The sequence below is a fragment of the Triturus cristatus genome, chromosome 10 (assembly GCF_964204655.1).
Source record: "Triturus cristatus chromosome 10, aTriCri1.1, whole genome shotgun sequence".
NCBI classification, from domain to species: Eukaryota; Metazoa; Chordata; class Amphibia; order Caudata; family Salamandridae; genus Triturus; species Triturus cristatus.
In genome coordinates, this window is record NC_140593.1 from 1,010,591,832 (window position 1) to 1,010,611,041 (window position 19,210).

Consider the following 19,210-nt stretch of genomic DNA (forward strand, 5'->3'; position numbering starts at 1 on the left):
TTAACATGTTTCTCTGCAATTTTAGCTATTCCCGGGAGCAGGGAAATAGGGCGATAGTTGGCCATTAATTCCGGGTCCGATCCCGGTTTTTTTAGCAGGGCTTTCACCATGGCTTCCTTCCATAGTGCAGGGACTTTACCTGCTACAAAAGAACAGAGTTGATCAGTGTAGCAATGACAGGAGCTACTTCTGGGGCAACCTGCTGCAGTACAGTGGGAGGCGCCTGGTCATTTGGGGAACCTGATTTGAGTTTACTAAGTAAAGACACCACTATGTCTGCGTCTAAGGGCGGGAAAAATTCCAAGCTTTGATCTCGGCGGCCTGTATTTTCCACCGTTGAGAGGTCATTATTAAAATTATCGACGGTCGAGAAGGCTGAGTAGATCGCCTGAACCTTGTCGTGAAAAAATTCTGCTAGATTGTCACAACGCCCTTGTAAATCAATCGGTGTCATTGATGTTACAGAAGGGGTGGTCAGGGCTTTGAATATTTTAAAGATTTCTCTGGGAGCGTTGGGCGCAGACAAAATCTTTGCCTCATAAAATGTAGATTGGGCTTTGGAGATCTTAGTTTTATACAGTTTTAAAGCATCACGATCAATTTTCTTTTTTTGAGATGAAAAATCTTTCCTCCAGTGCCTCTCAAGCACCTTGCAGTTCCGTTTTAGATCTCTTAGCTCCATGGTATACCATGCCACTTTTTTTGTGCCTTTTTTCATGTCTTTAAGTTTTATAGGGGCAAGTACATCCAATGAATTTTTAATCCATTGATTAAATTGTATGTTAGCAATTTCGGGGTCAGAATCAAGACTAGGTCTTGTTCCCTTGAGGATAGCGACCCATTCCTCTCTGGAGATATTTGACTAGCTCCGGTTCGGAATTTTGGAGTGACTTTCAGCCTTCCTGCTCACGGAGGTCGGCCAAGAGAACGAAATTAAGTGATGGTCCGTCCGAGGGACCGACAGGGGAACCTCTATCTGGAGGTGGATATTGGAAAAAATTGGATCCAACAGGTGTCCCTGAACATGAGTGGGGCCCGTCACTTTCTGGGACAGCAGTAAGACCTCTAATGCATCAATTACTTCCTCTACATAGGTAGCTGATCGGGTTTCGAAATGTAGGTTGAGGTCTCCCAACACAGTATAGTTGGACAGGGAGCTGACCGATGTGGAAATATTATCCACCAAGTCACTGATGAAGGATCCTATGGCTCCTGGAGGTCGGTATATTAGCATGCCTGAAAATGTACATGTGGGAGATAGCTTAATAGAAAAGGAGCAGCTTTCACAATCCCGGATAAGTCCCTCCGAGATTCGACAGCCTAAGGACTCCCTGTGAATAATGGCAAGTCCGCCTCCTCGGCCACTTCATCGATCTTGCCTCTGGATGGAGTAGCCTTGGGGGAGCGCCTGAACTACCGAAGGATTAGACCAACCCGTAAGCCAAGTCTCAGTAAGAAATATTACGTCTGGTCTGGTCTCCTCTAAAAGTAGTCTAATTTCTAGCGCGTGCTTAGGTAGAGAACGACAATTTACCAGCTTCATATTGAAATTGGTTTTTAGAGGAGAGATCTTATCTGTCTGATCTTCGAATTTCAGGGCAAACTTACAGTTAGTACAGCTAATCTGTTTAAAGGGGGGGCCCAAGCAGTGATGACAATTGTCCGTGCCCCGGAGTTCCTTCAGTTGTTCAGCTGAATATGGGTGCAGAACTATACCTGCAGGTGCAAGGGGACTGGCCTCTGGTCTCAGTTGGGCGCGGACGGGCGCAGACGGGCTTGCCTTAGGCGTGCCTTCGGTGCGCCAGCGGCGCGCCCGCTGCGCGCGTCCGCTGCGTGCTCGCCACATCCGCCCTTTTTGACCCATGACGTGCGTGCTCTGAGTGGCAACTGCACCGCTAACCTCCTCCTCCCAAAATGTCAGCCGCCCCGTCGCCCCCGGAGTATTGAACACAACTCCGTTTCAGTCCCCACGCTAGATGCCACAACTGTTCAGCAATTCAAATGAGGTAAGTAGTGCAAATAGCAATGTAAAATATACAAAATGTTTTTAAAAGAGTCAATATACAACACAATTAAAAACGATGTTTAAAATAGCAGAGATTGAACGATAACGCACATCTAGTGAACGCACAGGAAGAAGTTTTCAAGATGTTGGCGTTAGGGGTAATTGAGCCCTCCAGCAGTCCCTGGGCTAGCCCAGTGGTCTTAGTTCCCAAGAAAGCTGCTACACCCGGTGGCCCGCCAGAACTTCGGTTTTGCGTGGACTACCGTGGGCTCAATGCGGTCACTAAGACTGACGCGCACCCCATCCCCAGAGCGGACGAGCTTGTGGATCGGTTGGGGGCTGCCAGATATCTCAGCACCTTTGATTTGACTTCAGGGTACTGGCAGATTGCCTTAACTGAGGGGGCAAAAGAGAGGTCGGCATTTTCAACACCAGAGGGGCATTTCCAGTTTCGCATCATGCCCTTTGGATTGAAAAATGCCCCTGCCACCTTCCAGAGATTGGTCAACCGGGTACTGACCGGGCTGGAACAATTCAGCGCCGCACACTTGGATGACATTGCTGTGTTCAGCTCCACTTGGGAGGAACACTTGCAACACCTCTGTGAAGCGTTGAAGGCTCTGCAGAAGGCAGGCCTCACTATCAAGGCCAGCAAGTGCCAGATAGGGCAGGGATCAGTGGTGTATTTGGGACACCAGGTGGGGAGCGGCCAGGTGGCGCCCCTACAGGCGAAGATTGATACCATTCTGGCTTGGGAACCCCCCAAGACCCAGACAAAGGTGAGAGCCTTTCTAGGACTCACCGGGTATTACAGATGGTTCATCAAGGGATATGGCACCATTGTTGCCCCCTTGACAGAACTAACCTCTAGAAATCAGCCCAGGAAAGTGAATTGGACCGAGGACTGTCAGACTGCTTTTGATGCCCTGAAAACTGCAATGTGCACAGCACCAGTGCTTAAGGCACCTGACTTTGCCAGTGAGTTCATAGTGCAAACAGACGCTTCAGAGCAAGGTGTGGGAGCAGTACTCTCACAGATGGACGACGAGTGCGGGGACCAACCTGTAGCTTTCATTAGTAGGAGGCTACTCCCCAGGGAACAGAGGTGGAGTGCTATTGAAAGGGAAGCCTTTGCTGTGGTCTGGGCCCTGAAGAAGCTGAGGCCCTACCTGTTTGGGACTCACTTCCGTGTTCAGACCGACCACAGGCCCCTCAGATGGTTAATGCAGATGAGGGGTGAGATACCAAAACTGTTGAGGTGGTCCATCTCCCTACAGGGAATGGACTTCACGGTGGAACACCGTCCCGATACAGAACACGCCAATGCTGATGGTCTGTCCAGGTTTTTCCGCCTTAGTGATGAGAACTCCCAAGAGGGTGGGTAGTTCTCCCCACTTTCTGCTGGAGGGGACACGTGTTACACCTGACATCCTTGGCGTGGGTTTTTCCCCTATCTTTTGCCTCTGCTACCTGGATTTTTGATGCAGTGCTGGATTTCGTTTTTGCTGGTTTAGATGCTTTGGACACTCTGCCACTGCTAATCAGTGCCAGAGTGTAAGTGCTCCCTGTGTAAAATATCGTATTGATTGGATATACCTGATTGGCATATTTGTATCACCATGAAGTCCCTAGTAAAGTGCACAGTGTGTGCCAGGGTTGGTGATGACAGATGCTACTAGTGGGCCTGCAGCGCTGATTGCGCCACCCACACGAGTAGCCCTAAACGGTGTCTCAGGCCTGCCACCGCAGGCCTGCCTGCAGTCCCTGGACTGCCATGTCCTCCTGGCCAGTGTCCACACTGGCCGGGCCTAACCCTTCCCTTTTTGTACACATCAGTCATCCCTATGGAAGGCCCAAGGTACCCCCCTGGGCAGGGTGCAGTGTATGTAAAAGGTAGAGCATGTACTAGTGCAGGTATCATGCTCTGGTAGTGAACAGCGGCCATTTTGTGTGTTCACTGCTGCAAGGTTATCTTGCTCCATAGGCTAACATGGGGGGGGCTGGTGCCAATGGCCATCAGCCTATCTTCTCATGGGAACAAGATAAGACATGAGTGTTTGATATCCCTGAGCTCAGCATTTAATAACACATCGTTTAGGAGAGGTTGTTTTTAAATCCTGAGTTGGAGAACAGTACTTTTTAGAGAGTAGCTGTTCTCTTGTCTGACCCTTCTGTGTGCCTGGGCATGCTTGTGGATTGACTGTCTGGTTTGAGAGTGACAGGGGCTGGGGAGCCCCCAGGAGGTTGGATGAGTCAGCCCTTTGCTGAATGACTGCATTTGCAAGTAGAGTGGAGGGAGGAGATAGCACCTGGGAGTGAATAGGGCTGTGCCTGCCTGCCACACTGCTGGCTCCACCTCCTGCTGGGCGGCTGACGACTCTGCCCCTCACTCTGAAAGGAAAGAAGAAGCCAGGAAAACAAAGTGCTCCAGCAACACCCAGAACTGGATCAGACCGGGCTCAGGACCCACTTGCACAAAGACTTTTAGGGGTATAAGTACAGGACCCCTGACCACAGATTTTTAGATTCTACAATCAAGAGGAACCTCTGCTGAAAGATGGACCGCTGAAGGACTGAAGGAAGATTGCCTTGCTGTGTGCTCTAAGGGCTGACCTGTTCTGCTGTGCAACTGAAGGAGGAGAAGGGGCCTTGCTGTGTGCTGTGACCCTGCCTACCTGACCTAACAAGACTTTGCTCTGTGCTGTGTCTTCAACTCTGAATCTCCAAGGGCCTGAGAAGAGCTGGCCTCCTGTTTTGCAACCCAGGGACAGAAAGGTTGCCAAGACTTTAAGACTCTGCTGTGTCCCCCCTGTGCTGCTGTGTGCTGCAAGGACCGTGGGCTGTTTCTACCAAGTTTCCAAGCATCTGCCCCGGGAAGTGCGCTGGCTGCTCTCTGTTTTGCTGGAGAGTGCCGCGCTGATCTTGGTCTGACACCGGTTGCCACATTGAGAAGACCGACGTGCTCATCGGCACGTGTATTGCTGTGGCCGCAGGATTGCGGGCGCCCCCCGTGCTAACCGAGCCGCTGTGAGGCTTGGTGGCGTCACGATCGACCCGCTGACACGGGGCGCCGTGGAATACCCTGCCCGCGCTTCACCGCCGCGGCCCGGGGGCTCGAAACTGATCAGAAGCTGCACTTCCCCGCTCTGCGAAGCCGCGGAGGAGAGAACGAGGAGGCCGCGACCTGATTGGTTGCTGGTGGAGGCTTGCCCGGAGGAGCCGTGCTGCCAGTGGCTGACTCCGGTGACATCTAACATCGTCACTAGGGGCTCGTCGAGGGGGCCGCGACTGGATTGGTCCATCGCTCGGGAGCTGTGGAAGCCCTGCACCGAGCAGCCTGAGAGGAGCGCTTTAGTTATAAGCGCAGAGACACCGCTAGAGGAACATGGCTATTTAAACCCTGAGAGCCTACGAACTTATTCTTTTTCTTTGAATACGAAGTCACACAAGAGACTAGAGACTATCTTCTTACGATCCTGACAACCCAAGAAAGCGATTAATGTGCAACCCTTTGATAATTTGATTTCCACTGCTGAAACTAGATAAAGTTATATTTTTTTATATACTCAACTGTGTGGTCTACGTTTGTGGTGTACTAGGGGGGTCATTGTAGTTGTTACGTGCAAATACTTTACACATTGCCTTGGGGATAAGCCTGTCTGCTCGAGCCAAGCTACCATGAGGGGGAGCAGGGGTTATCTACCGTGTGTGTCCCTGTACCCTGACTAGAAGCAAGGGTCCCTATTTGGTCTAATGTACATACCTCTGCCAACTAGAGACCCCCAGATCTAACAAGGATCCAGACCCCCAGTATCAAAGGGAGAAAGGTGACATTGGGAGGGAGACACCCGAACTGATTTAGGCAGGGGTCAGGGACACCTGAGCACAAAGAACTTCAAAGACATTTAGGGGTATAACTATGAGAGCTGAGGCCCCTGAACGTTGGAATAGAAATGGATTGAGACTGAAAAGGCTTGGACCCATTTCGTGGTCAAAAGGAACCTTTGCTAAGGAAAGAACAACTGAAGAGAGTGCTGGGAAGGAGCAACCCTTGCTTATTGATCTGGGGCTGGTCTACAGTTTGCTGTTTTAACCAAGGAAGAGTCTGTTGGGACTGTGCTTCGTGCGCCTGGGTCCCCCTGCTTGAAGAAGACTGTGCTTTGTGCTGTGACTTGTAACCCCAAGGGCCCGAGCTGGCTCCCTGTTTGGAAACACAGGAGAAGTTTCAAGTGACGTGGAAAAGTTTCATGCGATGTGGTGGGCGCGTATTGTGGCAGCTTGAGACCCTCAGGAGGTTGCCCTGTGATCTTGGACACATGGAGGAGAAGCGAGACTCGGACGCGCTGGGTGTGTGTCGTGGTGCAGAGGAGGTGTTGGTGAAGAGCGCCTGGTCAACGTGTGCATCAATGGTGAAGTGAGTCTCGGACATGCTAGGTGCGTGTCGTGGTGCACCGCAGGTGTTGGTGAAGAGCGCCTGGTCAGCATGTGCATCAGAGGTGACGTGAGACTCGGACGAGCAGGGTGCATGTCATGGTGCACCACAGGCGCAGGTGAAGAACGCCTGGTCCGCGTGTGCATCGGAGGTGACGGGAGTCTCGGATGCGCAGGGTACATGTCATGGTGCACAGGAGGCGTTGGTGAGGACCGCCTGGACAACATGTGCATCAGAAGTGGAGTGAGTCTCGGACGCTCAGGGTGCGTGTTGAGGTGCACCGGCGGCGCTGGTAAAGAGCGCCTGGTCATCGAGTGCACCGGAGGAGAAGTGAGGCTCGAACACGGTGAGCATGTTGTGGTGCGGCTGAAGGTGTTGGTGAAGAGCGCCTGGATATCGGGGCACTGGAGTTGGAGTAAGTCTCAGTGAAGCAGTGTGCGTGCTTTGGTGCATCCTGGGACTGTGGAGGTGATCGGCTGATCATCGTGTGCACCAGAAGAATGTGAGTCTCTGCAGCGTGGTGTGCGTGTCTTGGTGCCAACTGACACCGCAGAAAGGAGTGCCTGGTGAACATGCACTCGGAGTCAACGGGAAGACTCATCAGCGTTGTGTGAGTGGCTTTGTGCCAGTGGAGACCCGGAGGGTGCTGTGGTGAACGTGCACCCGGAGTAACATAATCTCAGGGGCGTGAGGTACATGTGCCCTGTGGCCACCTGAGACCTTCCTAACAGTCACGGCCCGGACCGGCAGCCCGGAGGAGCTGAGCTGCCAGGCCGAGACGCTGAGGCCCATTGAGGAAGTTCTACATGGAATAGGCCTGGGCAAAAATTTCGTTCCGTTCGCGGAAATTGCGATAATTTGACATTTTTGCGTTCCGCGGAGAGCACGAAAATGTCAAAAATTCCGGTTTCCGCAGCTTGGCGATAATTTGTTTCTTGCTCGCGCTGTAAAATAATACATTCTCGCGCGCGCGCGATCGCCTTACCTGAATCCCTGAGTTCGCCGACAAGTTTTCTTGATCCGGTCGCGTTCTCCATGAGATGTTGTATTGTTTTTAGCCATTTGCGCTGTCTCGCGACAGTTCGCGCCCGCAGTGACGTCATGCGTCGCGCGATCACGCCTTTCTTCTCGCGATCATGCACCGCGAGAACAACTCAAAACAAGATGGCCGCGCCCGCAAGCAACCACATGGGTAAGTTGGCGACCCGCAACCATGCAGAAAATCTCGCGAACATGCCGGAAAAAAACTTCCGCATCTTCGCGATATTTCTGCTTGTTTGCGATAATTTTAAACATTTTCGCGATAATTTGCGAAGGTTAATTCCGCAAATTCCGCCCACCCCTAGTGCGGATTAGGAGGGACACTCTCTCGGCCTCTCAGTCCTTCTGGCGACGTGAGCCTGTGCTTCGGCTCAGAATGGGGCCTGTACTGACCAAAGGAGTGGCAGTACTGGGGTCAGTGGGAAGCTGTGCTTTATGTCATTGTTAATCTGTGTTGGGGGTAACTGTTATCAAAGAAGCTGACTGTCGTAATACACATTGCCAATATTGCTGCTAACGAATGTCCGGACTGTCTTAGGACGCCTGACATTATTTCTGCATAACAAAGTACACGATGGTAGCGCTATGCATTGCATTATTTCTCCTTTGCAAAGTACAGGATTGTAGCGGCCCGCATTGCATTATTTCTTCATTGCAAAGTACATCATTGTAGCGATGTGATGCATTGCATTATTTCTTCATTGCGCAGTACATCATTGTAGCGGTACGCTTAGCATTATTTCTCCCATTGCAAGGTACCGGGGTGTATCGTTACGCACTGTATTATCTCCACTGTTCCCAGTATACTCATGCCTTGGAGATAGGCCTTGCTGCTCATGCCAAGCTACTAAGGGGGTGAGCAGGGCTATCTCAAACGGTGCCCTTACTTGGCCTAACGTTGAGTGGGGAGTCCCGGGTCGTGCATTTGGTAACAGTGGTGCGCGACTTGGACTCCGGCCTCCAACAATCACTGATGTTGAGAGAGCACCAAGCATGTTTGTTTCACCCACTGCACGGTTGTATACTGGTTTTTATATGTGCTCTTGTGAATAAATGACCATTTGGTTGACAATATCTTTGATAATTATATGTTCAGGGGCCACTGTTGTGAAATGCTCTTTTATCTAAAGCTGCAGGTTTACTAGTCAAATTATACTAGTATTGCAATTACAATAGACGATGTGAAAAGAAGTAGAAAGTTAGCAGAAGAATCAGACGCTGAAGTCCTCCGTGTTCAATGTTTTGAAAGCAAACATCCTCCTATTTTTGATTGGTTTTTGATTGCTCCAGACTTATGCCTTTCAGCGCTTCACTTTTTGATGTACCATATGGATTTTGCATTTGTTTTCCAGTTGTCAGAGAAAAACTGAACCACCTTCTCCCACTTAATGACTACCCCTGTGCTCTAGATGACCTTCTGAGCAATCCCTACTTTGTACTGCACCACTGCCAAAAGTATGTGTGATTAGACTTGGGGGTATAATTATCATCAAGTCTCACAGAGCAGCAAGTCACCTTGCTGTGCTGTGTTACAGTGAAAGGGCAGGAATGCCCAGTATTTAACATAATACAGCACATTCCTGTGTTTTTCTAGTGCTGGCGCACAATGTGCTGCATAGCGCCAATGCAGGCACCCTTGCACCATGGTGAAAGGGTGCCTTTGTTGTAATCAGGATAGTTTTTGTGCAGGAAGGGACCCCTCACTGCACAAAAACAATCCCCTGAAGTACTTTCCTCTTTCTATGTGTGTTGCAGAATGCATAACACATAGAAAGAGGAAAACCTTGTTATGCCTCCCCTGGGATGTGTAGCAGTTTTGACATATTCCCAGGTCTACCACTTATGGTAGACATGGGATTTATTATGAATTGAGGCATGAACATGTGGGTTATTTTCATTTTGCAGGATTCTCAAAACCAAATTTGCCTCTTTTGAAAAGTTGCACATACTTCTTTGAACTTATGGTAGTGAGTACCTTTTTTGAGACCCTCTCTCGGGTAAGCATGAGTACAGTGTTGGGTCATGTAGCAAAGGCACGGGTGATCTTGTGCACAAGATAAATACTATCCAGGATTCATTTTGAATTAATAGCACGTCTGGAGGTGGAAAACATGTTGAGGCGAAATAACAAGGATGTTGCAGTGTTTTGCACAATAGCTTGGGTACTCACATTTCTGAGGTTTTTAAACCCTGTTAACCATATGATGATGACATTATCATGGCCTTAGGTGTGGAGAGTTCTAGTAAAAGCAAGTTGTGGTAGTTTTGTTTTTCCAATGGTTGTACGATTCTCCCCACGAGTGTAAGAAATGCTTGGTAGCTTGTGATTAACTTAATTAGAGTCATTGAATTAATTGCTCATTTACATTCATTTATGTTTTTTTAGTGGCCCCTGAGAAAGGGACACACTGTCCCAAAATGCATAAGGCATCACACAAATAAATTGGAGCTACACCAAAGAAGAATATATTCATGTATTATATATACTTACGTTTGGGCATTCTAATTTATGTTATCATTTGTTTTACATATGGAAAGTAATTCATTGATCACAGAAGTTTTGTAATGATTTAACATGTAGCATGAGAAAAATGAAAATCACTCAAACAAATAATTAAGTATGTGGTTATTGTTAATGTTTAAATTTGTGTGTAAAGATTTAAAAGTTGTTTATCTGTACTGCAATGCACACAGTTATTCAGGCACATGTTGACCTGAAGACATCCACAGTTAATTCAGTATGGGGGACTGGCAGCCCTCAAATACTGTGTAGCACGCGAAACATGATTTAGTTAGTCGAGCTGTAGTTTATAAACTGAGAACTGGAGCTTTAATTTGTTTCTGTTCTAATCTGGGAGTGTGCCAAAATCCATGGATGTTGCATAGGAACACACACACACCACCCATGGACCTGTGAGGACAGAAATCTCATAAAAAGGTTATAAGTAGCTCCACTTCAAGCTTACCAACTGGACTTCCAATTTCAAATCCTCTTCGAGTCAATGAATCTTTGCCATCGTATTAGAATGGAGCACAACCCAAACACATCTCTAAAATAAACATCGTCTTCAACATTAGATGTTCAGTCAATAATGAGAGGTTTGGTGAAATGCAAAATTGTATTTTCTCTTTAAGAGATTAGACTGTATTTTTGTCTTTTTATTCAGATTAGTCAAAAAATTTAATTTACAGAAATTTTGAGAACATTTGTTAAGAACAAGCAAACAAAATAACAGCATGTTCGATAAAGAATTAGTCACTATCCTAATCTAAAGGACCTAACCTATCCTAGAGAGAACCCATTAAAAGTTCCTTTTGGAAAAGAGCAAATCAAATTTTAGAGCGAAAGTCTAATAGCTATGTAAATGGTTGGACTCCCCATAAACACTAGTTCTGGAAACTCAGCTAAGTTCCTTAACAGCCGCAGTAATAACCATTAAAACAGGTAAAGGAATTAATCACAGCAGTAGCTATGATCGGCAAAAGATTCAATGTGTCCTCATAAATCATACAAAAACAAAGAATTTACCATTAGCAGTAGCTTATGTCAATTCAGGCTAGCTCAATAAAGTGCTTAGGGAAATGGTAGGGTAGGGGTGCATAGAATGCCTGAACTCTCTAGCTAGGAACACATACTATATAGAAAACATAACACATGTTGCAAAAACAGTTGGTTATGCCATATACAGCCAGTGAGGAAGGATCTTCTGATGGTCCTTCTCCTTCGATTCCCTCGGAAACGTCCATGTTGATATGTAGTTATTTGCATGTGTCTAGAGCCTATTTCAAAAAGATACATCTAGGAAGTTTCTCATGAGAACCTTGTGCACACCTACTTAGCTGTTTAGTGTCCCATTATGTAACAATGGTCTGTTCTATGATATGAAACATTATTATCTAGCATGTCCTGGTTAGATCATGGAATTTAAACCTACAGCAAGCATTTCTTTCATTAATATACTTGTTCATTATAAGCATATGGATTAGAAACAATCTAGATATAATTAAGTCATATGGTGCGAGGAAGAAAAGAAACACATTTTGCAGCAAACAACTCTTTTCACGAAGATGGCAAGTTCTACAGTTCAGTTATAACGTTAAATCATCATTTTACAAATAGGCTTTTATTTTCTTCAAGGGATAGGAAAGAATGAATAACTATTGAGGCCTAGCAGTGAAAGAATGATAGAAATGGGAGCTTTCTGCAGAAATAAGTAGCATTTTCAATTGTTGGCCATTTAATAAAAGTACATTTTCTAGACACTTTTTAATAGACATGTTTCATGTTTCTGTTAAGGCACATTTCTATATTATTATACAGTTAGATGTACGTAAAAATGTTCAAGTTCCACACAATGCCTCCCTTGGTCAGAGTAACACAACAAAGTGATTTGCAATGCATTTCTCTGGATTTATCAAGCCACTCAGGGCCATGCAAGTTGGTCTGGCGTGGATTAAGTAAAATAGCGATATCTTGTAATTCCTCGTATGTCCCCTTATGAAGACAGGACTATTTGCCTTTTAAAATCGTCATTGTCCTAGTCAGATCTATGCCATATGGGTTTTATTAGGTTTGTCTTTGTGTTTGCCACAAAGCTCGCAGTTACTGGATTTTCACACATGGGGGGAATAACCTTGATGACAGAGGGAGAAGAAACCTGTGTGACTCACAGTAATAGAGGGAAAGCTTATCTCAGGCCAACGAGGGAACCACCTGTTGGAACACCACAAAACAACAGGGAGGGTTAAAGAACAAAAGAAGCAAAAGGCACAGCAGTTAGAAAGCACTCTTACCAGGCAAATCCACCACTAAGGTGATCTACGTTTGAAGCAGTTGATTTCTTGGGCAGCTCTTTCTTACTCTCTGTAGAAGGTTAGTAGAACATTTGGCTGACTGTGACTTTCTATACAGGCAGGATTAGCAGACATGGCAAAACAGGCCAACAGAGCTTCAGTAGGACCTTTTGACTTATTCCTGTGTAGGAGGAAACTAGGAGCACTCAGTTCCACCTTCTGGAAGCACCAACATTTGCAAGATCTACGCAGCTCTGGTCCAAGAGGTGTTCAGAGAGCTGAAGGGAATCCCCAGTGTCTGTTTCCAAATTCAGGCTATTGAGCAAGTCACACAGTCATTCAGTCAGTGTCAATTTCACATTCAAAGGGTTTAGATGTTCATGCTGGGTCTTAATTTACCTCCTCATGGATGCTGCAAAGGTCCTTCTTTCAAAATGCAGAGTTGGGTTTACTTTCCATGTGCAGCTGAACACCATACATTGCTGGGGCTCCTCTGGAGGAGAATTTTGTGTTTCACCCAAGCATCACTTGAAAACAAAGAACAACAGTGGAAGACGTAGTGGAGGTTAGAGTTGTTCTCTGTGAACTTCATTCATCTTCCATCTAGCAATAATCAATTTTACAAAAGTAAATGTTTAGGAATCAGTCACTGCACATGTGATACTAATAATGCATGCACACACCTCAGACATGCAAACAATATTAAAAGACAATTGGGTTTTTCATTTGAGCCAAGCTTCTGGACTTCATTTACAAGTGGAGTCATATACTTATCTGACCGAGGTATGGGTGTGCACTCAAATAACTGTCAATATGCTGCCGCCAATCCTGACTTGTGCAGAAAGGATCAAATTGGCCTGTCCATGTAGAACACAGGGTGCAGAGACCATCTTATGGCCTCTTCTCTTAGAGTGCAAGAAAAGGTGTCTACATGCAGCCCCAACATTGCAGTTTGAAGGGCAATACATACTGTTGCCAAAAAGTAAAAATACAGGGTAACATTCAGGTACAGAATGAAAATGCTACAGGTGGTAGTACACTTGTTTAAGTAAACCATGCCTAAAACACTTTTCACACCATTTTTCTGCTCACCAATTCCCAAGCCAAACCATGTCCCAGTGTTGTATTTACGAGAGGATGGCATCTTTGATTTTAGCAAAATACGTAGGGCTGGGCAAAATTGAAATTTCACAGAGAAAATTAGCAAACTTGCAGAATTTCACATTACATCTTCTACATTCACATTCTAAAGCACAGCTGTACCAACAAATGTGTTAAAAGAACATAAGAGTCCAAATATTTTTTTAACATCCGTAATACTTTTTTCTACAAGAGGGGAAAGACTCAAGGGTCGCCTATTCTACCCGGTTATTGGACCTTTGGAAATTTTTTGATGCAAGAGCAGGCCAGCAGCGTCTGATAGATTGGTGTAAGACTCGGTGGCTAGAGAAGCATCTTATTGTATAGCATGAAGAGATTATCTAGCTTAGTCTTTCTTTCTTGACTAGAAGCCTTCGTCCCACAAATAATTTGAAAAGACTTTGTTACTACTACGATGTACAAACATTTTGTACTTATACAGGATAATTTGAGCATACCTTTTTACTCATAAGTAAGCATCAATAAAATACTAATTAAAAAAAATCTCATTTTAGTATATTTGCATATGTGTTGCATGTATTATATAAGAATATATAGGTCTGCACAGAATTTTTCAGGCTATATTTCAGTTTTCTTCACATCAAATTCTATTTAATTTTGCCTGCAGAATCTTTATTGGGAGAGCTCAAAATCATAGAAGAAAATAATGTATTCACCCGGAATGCATTCCACCTTGCTACAGGAGAGCTGATTCAGATAGCCTTCATTCTCTATGACCCCAGCAGTTACCTGAAATCTGCTTCCTTCTCCTATGCCTGGGACTTTGGAGATGGGTATGTAGTTCATCAGTTCTTCCAAAAGGAGGAGAGTTCCTGGTAATATTTGTCACTCTGTAAACAAGACAATTAGCAGTGTGCTGAATTATATGTCCACCAGAAAACTTTTGTGTAGCTGACATTATTTCCCCTTTTAGACTTTAAAATGTATTTTTTCTCTCAAAAATTACATTAGCATCGGCATGTGACCAGATACAGGGTCTGTTTACAAAAACTAAGAAAGTTCAATTGAATTTCAAAAATATCATAACACAATTTCATTATAAAAGGATAATGATCAAGAGAACAAAATTACATTACCAATACCTCGTAGAAGCAAACGTTATAAAAGGATGTATGACATTACAACACAAGGAATTACTATGCATGCCTTTACCATACATTTTTTGCAGTGCATGCCTTTACCACACATATGACTTTACAATGCATATCCCTTTGGCATACAGATAAATATAGCTAAGGTAAGTCAAAATATATATATATATATATATATTAAGCCCCGGGGAGGGCCCACACGGCCCCCTTCCTGTAATATTTTAATTTTTTTTATAATATTCTACAACGCATCTCTGTTTTGCTTACTGGAGGTACGTGGTACGCTAGTTGGACCCAGGGACTCTCAGGATTCAAGGGGACTTCATCCCCCAACTTAAAACGTGCCACAGGGCGCCTTTGCACAGTGGTAAAGGGAGGGGGCAGGGCCAGAGGTGACGTGTGCAAACACGCCCTGTGGCACATTTTAAGTTGTGGGATTAAGTCCCCTTCAATCCTGATGGCCCCTGGGGGCCAACTAGGCCACCAGGTACCTCCAGTAAGCACCACAGGGCTTCATTGCAGATAGGTGGTTCAGGCCATGTCCTTTTTACACCTCTCTGCAACGCAGCACTGTGGCGCTTACTGGAGGTACCTGGTGGGCTAGTTGGACTCCAGGGACCCTCAGGATTCAAGGGGACTTAATCTCCCAACTTAAAACGGCCACAGGGCGTGTTTGCACACATGTCACCTCAGGCCCCCCTCCCTTCACCACTGTGCAAACGCGCCCCGTGGCATGTTTTAAGAGGTAGTTTTAATCCCCCTGCCCTATTATGTACTGGGGACTTACAGAGGAGGTCATGCTAATCACAGCGGTACCCCAACGCATAGTGTTCCCTAGTGTATGTAGGTGTTTTCACTGTATTCTAAGTGTCTTTTAGCATAGCACTGGCTCTAGGCCTGGTTAGTCAGAGTCAGTTACCACCAGTACCCGTCTGAAATAGTTTTGGCCACAGGATGGTTTTGCAACAAGGCCTCTTTCTGCTCCTCTGTCGCTTCTTTCTGCATCTCTTCCTTCATCAGGCACTTTTCTTCGTCTTTGTGGACTTCTGTTGCTTGTTTCGGCATTTCTTTTGCTTCTTTCTGTGCTTTTTTTCTTTTCTTCACATTTCCTACCTCTGTAGGCATAGTTAGAAATCAGCATTTAAAAAACCTTTGAAATTCACTGAAAAAACCATGGATTTCAGACACGTTATAGTTAGGAATTAGCATTTAAAAAACCTTAGAAATTCACTGGAAAAAACATAGGTTTCAGACACATTATAGTTAGGAATTAGCATTTAAAAATCCTTAGAAACTCACTTAAAAAAATCATTAGTTTTAGGGTAAGTTATAGTTAGTTGGACATTTCACTCGTACAAAACCATAGAAATTCCCCTGTTATAGTTAGTTCAGCTAACTATAACTCGCGCCCCCGCAATGCACTGCTAATGACGTCACATATCACATCACTCATGACATGGTCAGTGACATCACTGATGACATCTCAAATGACATCACTGATGACATCATACATGTGATAAATTGATGCATCTTCTCACATCCTAATGCAACCTTTGATACACCCACTCTAAATTACAGACGGCCATTCTCAAAACCATTGACACTCCAACACCAATAACTACATACCCACTCGCTGATTCTTAGATCTACACACACATCCACTCACTCATCTGTACAGTCACTCATACTTATGGTCACTCAGTACAGGACTATCATATGCACTCATACACCTATATAGACACTCACACACCACCACTCATCCAGAGAGGTACTCACACATCTAGTCATTCATGCAAATAAATAATCACACACCCATTTACTCACCTATACAGTTATACACACACCAGCTCACTTACTCATACAAATACTAGAACATTCTTATGCTCTTATACAATCACTGATACAACCACACACTCATCCATACAGCCACTCTCACTATCACACATTCTCACTTATAGCCATTTAAATACTCTAACACACTTATATACTGCCTTTTAAATATGTAGTTACTCGCACATGTACCACTGAGATATACATTCACTCACTAACACACCCATACACACACTCACCCACCCATGTAGTCCATCACAGATGCACTCTTGAAACCATGTACCAAGTGAATTACCCACTCACACATCTATGCACAAAGTTACACACACCCCACCCACACAAACACTCAGCCACCCTTACAGATACTCAGACAACTAATCAATAACTCATATACACACTCATGTAGCTATTCACAAACCCATGCAGCCACTTACACACCAACAGACAGATGCATACAGACATTCACATAGTTTACTCACCAACCCATGCATTCAGTAAGATACGTTTTATCACTCACTTATAGACTCAGTTACGCACCCCCTAAATAAATCATCCATTCAGACAGTTAAACACCCACTCATTCTTCAATACGCCTTTCCCTATATATATTAAACATAGTTAAACTTTACAGAAACACACAGTCACTGGATGATGTCATCAGTGATGTCATCTATGATGTCGTTTGAGATGTCATCAGTGAGGTCATCAGTGATGTCACTGACCATGTCATGAGTGATGTAATATGTGACATCATCATCAGTGCATTGCGGGGGCGCGAGTTATAGTTAACTGAACTAACTATAACGGGGGAATTTCTATGGTTTTGTACGAGTGAAATGTCCAACTAACTATAACTTACCCTAAAACCTATGGTTTTTTCAGTGAATTTCTAAGGTTTTTTAAATGCTAATTCCTAACTATAACGTGTCTGAAACCTATGTTTTTTGGGTGAAAATATATATAGTTAGGACCTTGTTTCTATTCAAAAAGAGGTTTTTTGTTTGCCAATATCTTTAGTGCAGTTTGATGAATCTTCGAGAAGTTTTCAAAACTGATGGGGCGCTCTGGTCAGCTCCTGTCTTGAAAGTTTTGTGGTCATTTGTCAAGCGGGGGCTGAGGAAAAAGGGGGGGTCCCAAAACGTGTTTTCCCCGTGTTAATTTCCATAGGAAAAATTGGAACAGACTGCAGCCCGAACTGCTGAACGGAATTACACCAACTTTGGCACAAAGGTAGCTCTTGGTTCAGAAAGAGACTTTTTTGTTAAATGGTATAAATCCGTTTAGTAGTTGCTGAGAAATTCAAGAAATACAAATATCGATATCTGAGCACCGAGGAGGGTTCGCGAACCCTCCAGGGCTCGAGCTTCACTCTGATTGGCTGCCAACACTCCAAACCAAGTATTGGCAGCCATCTTATGACTCGGTAACTGAGTCACAAGAAAAAGGGTGAAAAGAGATTGAAAACAAGAAAAGGGGGCAGGGTAGAAACACCCTGACTCCCTAGCCCTGCTAAAAAATCGGCAGATTTCACACTGGGTGCGCAAATCCTGCTGAGAAAATTTGTAAAAAATGAAGCGCAGGCTCCCGCGCTTCATTTTAATGAACCCCTGGGTGAACCAGGTCCCGGGGGCAATGGCAAAATTAAATAGAAGGGGGCCTGCGGGGGCCCCCACAGGCCCAGGGACCGCTACATCCCCAGGGCTATGCTAAATATGTGTGGGGGCACACAGCCACCCCACAGCCCGGGGGACCGCCACCTCCCCAGGGCTTCTTTAATTGGATATGAAGGGGGCTCCCAGGCCCCCCCACGCCCTGGGGACCGCCAACTCCCCGGAGCTTTATTTAATTATGCATGGAGGGCATGTGACCTCCTAACAGCACCAGGGACCGTTACCTCACTGGGGCTTAAATCATTATAAAATAAGTGTGGGGGAGCTACTGGTCTGCCCCGGGGACCACTACCTCCCCGGGGTACTAATTATTCAAATTCGGGGGTACGTTACAGGCCCCGGGGACCACAACCTTCCCAGGGCTTTACAAGGGGAGGGAGGGGGGCCATGCAGCCCCCTCCAGGAGCCCTTGATGGCCCTGGGGACCGTCACCCCTCAGGGCCGGCTCCTGCAATGTCCCGAGGTGCCCACCCCCTGGAACATTGCTGTTTGCTATGGCTTGCCATAGCTAACTCTGCTTTGGAATTTGGACGCGAGAGCAGGAAACACAGCAACTCCCCCTGTGCAAAAGCAATGCCGGCTCCCGCAGTAGGCGGGAGCTGGCGGGACCGGTGGATCATTGGGGCTCCCCCACAGTCCCCAACTTAAGGGCCGGCCCCAGGGGATGGGATCCCCGGGGCCTGAAGAGACGGGGTCCCCGGAACCAATAGTGGCCCAGGAGGGGGGCCACTAGGCCTTTTCCCCTTTAATTATTTAAGAAAAAAAGAGGCCAGCCCCGGGGGATGGGGTCCCTGTGGCCAGAAAGGGCCCAGGGGAGGGGGGGCCACAGGGCTCTCCTCCTCCAAAATATAAATTAACATTTTTTAAAAATGAAGCCAGGCCTAATAGTTGCCCTGGGAAAAACTAAATAAAATGCTCAGGCCCTTGGGGATGGGGTCCCCATGGCCAATAATAATTCAGGGAAGGGGGGCCACACAGTCCCCCTTTCAAAAACAACATTTTAAAAAAGCCAGCATCTCGCCAGAGGTCCCGCCTCCTCCCTGCAGCACTCTGCAAATGCGCGTTTGCAGTGTGGTGTAAAAAGGGGGCGTGGCCTCAGACCACCTTTCTGCAATCCAACTGTGTGACACTTACTGGAGGTACCTGGTGGGCTAGTTGGTCTCCAGGGACCCTCAGTATTCAAGGG

At 46.0% G+C, this 19,210-nt stretch overlaps 1 protein-coding gene across 1 annotated transcript in view; it reads left to right on the forward strand.

Moving 5' to 3' along the window:
- TMEM130 (transmembrane protein 130) overlaps nucleotides 1–19,210 on the forward strand; it is a 401,485-nt gene that overhangs the window by 46,840 nt on the left and 335,435 nt on the right. Inside the window, exon 3 of the mRNA XM_085630206.1 lies at nucleotides 14,041–14,206. Coding sequence (XP_085486332.1) covers nucleotides 14,041–14,206 — 166 coding nt within the window. The remainder of the gene's footprint in view (nucleotides 1–14,040; nucleotides 14,207–19,210) is intronic.